Below are 5,071 nucleotides of genomic sequence, written 5' to 3' on the forward strand. Positions count from 1 at the left end.
CTGTGGACTGAAGTTGATCCTCAGTTCTGGAGGCATCAGATTCTAACAATTCAGTCTGTGGCTGCAACAAGAATGAAGGCATGGACTTTAAAAACTTCAGCAAAAGTCTGATGTCTGGAAGAAGAGCTTTCAGAGACCTGACCACTCTCCCTGTCTCTCCTCAGTGGCCAACTCATATTCTTGATTATATGCCCTTTAACTTTGCTAAATGTCATTTCCTCAAGAACAAAGCCTTTCAAACTTAATGACACAAGAGGCAAGAAGAACACAACACAAGTAAATACATTTGTCAGAAGAAGACAGAAACTCTGCAAAATCAGACCCTTTTCACAGTGCCACCACCTACTCTGTGGTATCTTCAGTTTCACTGATTTCTCTTTGGGTACTTGGGTAGGGTCCTCAGGATAATTGGAAGTTCAAGAAGAAAATGTTATGTAGATTTAAACTGTATTCTCTTGATTTTTAACTGAGTTCAACAAAGAAAGATACTGGACACCATGCCAAACACAAGTGAAACAATCTTTATTGAACACAAAACACAATAAAAGAGGAGTGTATTTACAAAAAGAGGCACCTTTGTTGGAGAGAATAATTATACTCGAGAACTGCTCCACACTGGTATACCAGCATATTTTTTGTAGGGTTCTTCTTGCACTACCTATGTCATATTTTTCATTCCCATAAAAATAAGAGAGATTGTAACCTCTAGATATCACTGTCTATCTATTCTCACATCTTATTTATAACTTTACTAACATAGTTTGTATGAGAGTGCATGTGTGATAACATAGTTGAATGGCCCAGAACATTAAGTAACTCGGATGAAAGGAATGTAGCCACTACTCTGACCAGGTGGTTAGGGTGCACGACTCGCAATCTGCAGGTCATGGGTTCGAATTCCCATCACACCAAACATTCTCGTTCTTTCAGCTGTGGGGGCTTTGTAATGTGATGGTTAGGTTAGGTGATGGTAAAAGAGTAGCTCAAGAGTTGGTGGTGGGTGGTGATGACTAGCTACCTTCCTTCTAGTCTTGCACTGCTAAATTAGGGATGGCTAGTGCAGATAGCCCTTGTGTAGCTTTGTGTGAAATTCATAACAAACTAAGCTGACCAATTTTCTATGCTAAACCTGCAAATTCTTGGACGCAAGAAAGTTTTGAAAAATTTTTGAACTTTTGAATTCACTAAAGGACTTGAAAATCCATAGTATGCCATTGTTTGTTATTTACTTGTAGTTTCTTATACTTTTAGTAAGGCAGAATTATACTGTTCCTTGTCTCAATAAAAATGCAGCATTTATCTCTCATTGATAAGGGAATAATTCTTACCTAATGGTACATACATATTGCATGTATTCATAATATTTTTTGTTGAAGAATGATCACAAAAAGTATACCATCTAATAAGTGTATATTGGGCCTATTCATTGATCATAGTTTTGGTGTGAACTAAATTAAGCTAGTGAACTGTAATTTGTATTAATTTTATTTATGTGAAAGGCTGTATTTATCTAACAATGATAAATACAGTCTTTGATGTTTTTAGTAATATAAATGTGACAAGTGATGTATAGTTTAATATTTTATGCTTTATTTTGTTTCTCAGACATTTGATATAGCAGAAAATGAGAATTTTGTCATTTGCACTCTCAATCGAGAAAACATTTGTGATGACTCTTCATTTGATACTGGTAGGTTTTGTTTATTTTGTAATTTGTGTAAATGACAAATGTGTATATTGTACATTTGGTATTTAATGTTTAAATACTCTCTCATTAAATATAGGGAATGTCATTTGATGAATTAGTATATCAGTAAGGTTGACCTATAGTTTGAAAAACTAATTGAAATTCTTATTATCAAATAAACGTCAGAATTGAATATGCATGATTACTTAATACTTACATTTCAATTTGACTAGTACATAAACACTAAGCACCATTTGTGTGTTCACTAACAGAGAAGAGCTCAGAGGTACTGCCCTCATCATCTTATCTACAGGGCTAACAGAAAACAACAAACCAAACATTCGTTGTTGTTTTTTCTCACTGTTGAACTGTGCACTAAAACTAAGTATTAGATAAATACATTATACTTGTGAAATTTTGTATGTTATTATTTTTTTTTAGTTATCTTTACTCCCAGCAATATCAGCAGTGGGGTTAACTAATTTTGTTGGGTAAAAACCAGGAGTACTTACACATCAGCCCACTGTGGGATCTGTACTCCCAGAATGCATAACAAACAGCTTGATATGTTTTTATTAGAGCATCCTTAAGTCTCTCTTGCTCATAAAGCAATAAGAAGTGTTATGTTCAGCTACACTTATTCTACAGATCTTGTTGCATCATATTTTAAATAGAAATGTTTATATGGAAATACTTGTGAAAGCATTGTCACGTTGTTTCACAAAAACAACAGTGTGTGTTTTACCGATTGTTAAAAATGTTTATCTTTGAACTTAATATATATTTGACAAAACTGATGTGTAAATTATGAAAGTTTGAATCCTCAATCTAATTAGGCTTGGTGGTTAAGATGCTCTACTCACGATCTATGGGTTGTGGGTTCAAACCCCTGTTCACCAAACATGTTTGCCCTTTCAGCTGTGGGGTGTTACAATGTGATGGTCAGTCTCGCTGTTCATTGGTAAAAATGTAGCCCAAGAGTTGGGGGTGGGTGTTGTTGACTAGCTGCTTTCTCTCTAGTCTGTCACTGCTAAATTAGGGATGGCTATTGCAGATAGCCTTCGAGTAGCTTTGCACAAACTCAAAACAAACCAAACTTAGTTTATTTAATTAGATTTTGGGAAAAACTCATTAACATTACAATATTTAACTTTAAAACATCATAACCACAGTTGTGTGGATTAAGTGTGCACGGTAAATGAGAAAAATGTACGATTTTATTTCTAAGGTTTATTAAACACTAATAATTGTAGTTTTTGTTAATGTATTTTTGGTAATACAAAAAGTTTTTTTATGAATACTAAATTTCTTTTTAGATATAATTTTAACAGTTTTTTTGAATACTATTTTATTTTTTATATTTTGCAGATCTTTGTTCCATCGTAGAATATACTTTGCTTCAGATATTTATTATTACCATTATTGTTGTGAAATATGGAAATAAAAGATCTCGGTAGTAAGGGTATCTATAGCCTTTTAAATAAAAAAGTATTTCAGAAAATCATATTTCTAGGACTTGATAATTTGCTAGGAAGATTTTTCTTTTTCGTAAATAGTATATAAATAACGAAAATAATTCATGTCCGTAATAACAATTTCCTTTGCTACTTGACTGATTAAATTTTTTAATGAAAAAATAATAATCTGAAATTATAAACTATTTAATGTTCTTTTAAACAAATATTCATTTGTGTAATAACATTACACCAGATTATCATAACTGCCATAAAAAATAAATTTTTTTAAAATTTTGCTTGGGAATAAGTTGGATAAATTTGTATTTTTTTTTTTTACTTCCCCATAGCTCTCAGGAACGATGTGAGCAGTATAACTGTGCTCCAGGAAATTAATCAGGATCTACCAGCTCCAACGGAAGAGAAAATTGAATACCTGCCTCATTATGACACACTTCTTAAGAGTGGAATGTACGAATACTATGCATCTGCTGGGCAGGATCCACTCCGTGAGTGATCTGTTATTGGAACCTTATCCAATTGACCGAAATTTGATATGTTGAAAATTATTTTGAGCAACTTCTTTCTAATCTACGATATTTCATTTTCTAGGAGAGAAGGGATGTAGAAATTATGGAAACTTTCTGATACAAGGTTATTTATATTCCATCCAACACACGGCGTAATCCAATAAAATGTGATTATAGTATCAGTAGGTGTTAAATTACCTAGTATAAGAAATATGCTTGAATATATCCGTTATCCATGGTCTGTGTATTAAGTATTTGTTCTCAATAAAATACTAAAACTAATAGATGTTGAATATTTGCCTGAGGGATAGTCTTTGGTACAATAGGGAGGGTTATATTATAGATTGTGTTACTGAAAATGAGCATTTACTTTTGTAAACATTTTGAAAAACGTAAACTTTACATGCATTTTTTCACATGTAATATAAGAATTAAAAGAAACTGTAATAAAAGTTTATTAGTAAGCCTAATATTTTCTCTTCTTCAGAAACTATAAAAAAAAACATTATAATTTATCCGAAAGAAGGCCGAAGGCTGCCTGGAGTGGTTATCTTTTTAACCACTTGCACCATTATACAGTAGTATGTTGTCTGTTAGTAAGTCAGTAGATGGTAAAATGACGTCACATAAGGGATGTTAACTTTTCAATATGTGCTGTCATGACATCAGTAAAAATGTGCGCATGCCATGAATCACGAGAAGAATTATGCCTACAACACAGCATCACATGAACTTTAAAAGCAAGAAATAAAAACATATATTACTCTTAATTTTGGTTTTATTTACTCTTGAAACAGAACACTTTTGGGGACTCTGCAGAAGTACATCTAGTCATAATTATATTTGACTATTAACTTTTAAGGACAAATTAAATGTTACAAAAGTGTCATTCAGTTACTTGTGTGTTGATACATTTTATGTTGTTCTTAATTCTACAAAATTGTAAGGTGTGCAAAAAGTATAAAGTTTTGATATGCAACAATTTGATTAGGAGTAATGCATTATTAATATTAATTAAATACATTTTGTTTTTTGTTTCAGCATATGCTTTAGCAGAATTGATTGACAACTCTCTCATGGCAACAGCTCACAATAAAGGTTGTAGAAAGATAGAGCTGAGACTGGTAGGTATTGAAATAAACTTGATATAGTCTTCAAAAGATATATCTAGATTTTAAGCATTCCGACACCGAAGGTTACAGCGGTTATATTTTCATCCCTGTATATTTGTGTGTTTGTCGGCAAGATTTCTTGAAAATGGCTTGTCATTTGTAATATGACCCAACTTAGAATTGATTAGCTTTTGGAGAGTAAAGGTGAAGGCAAGGTTACGAAAATCCAAAAAAAATCCCTTCGGTGACGAGGAACCCACTTTGAGACTAATAATGGTTGGAGACGGC

At 32.5% G+C, this 5,071-nt stretch overlaps 1 protein-coding gene across 2 annotated transcripts in view; it reads left to right on the plus strand.

The window, feature by feature from the left end:
- Window positions 1–5,071, plus strand: part of LOC106458613 (structural maintenance of chromosomes flexible hinge domain-containing protein 1-like) — a 94,280-nt gene that overhangs the window by 6,731 nt on the left and 82,478 nt on the right. For both annotated transcript variants that reach the window (XM_013918136.2, XM_022384887.1), the window contains exons 2-4: window positions 1,606–1,690; window positions 3,492–3,650; window positions 4,713–4,795. In XM_013918136.2, the coding sequence (XP_013773590.1) occupies window positions 1,606–1,690; window positions 3,492–3,650; window positions 4,713–4,795 (327 nt within the window). The remainder of the gene's footprint in view (window positions 1–1,605; window positions 1,691–3,491; window positions 3,651–4,712; window positions 4,796–5,071) is intronic.

Source organism: Limulus polyphemus, unplaced genomic scaffold, assembly GCF_000517525.1.
Source record: "Limulus polyphemus unplaced genomic scaffold, Limulus_polyphemus-2.1.2 Scaffold493, whole genome shotgun sequence".
In the NCBI taxonomy this organism is placed as follows: Eukaryota; Metazoa; Arthropoda; class Merostomata; order Xiphosura; family Limulidae; genus Limulus; species Limulus polyphemus.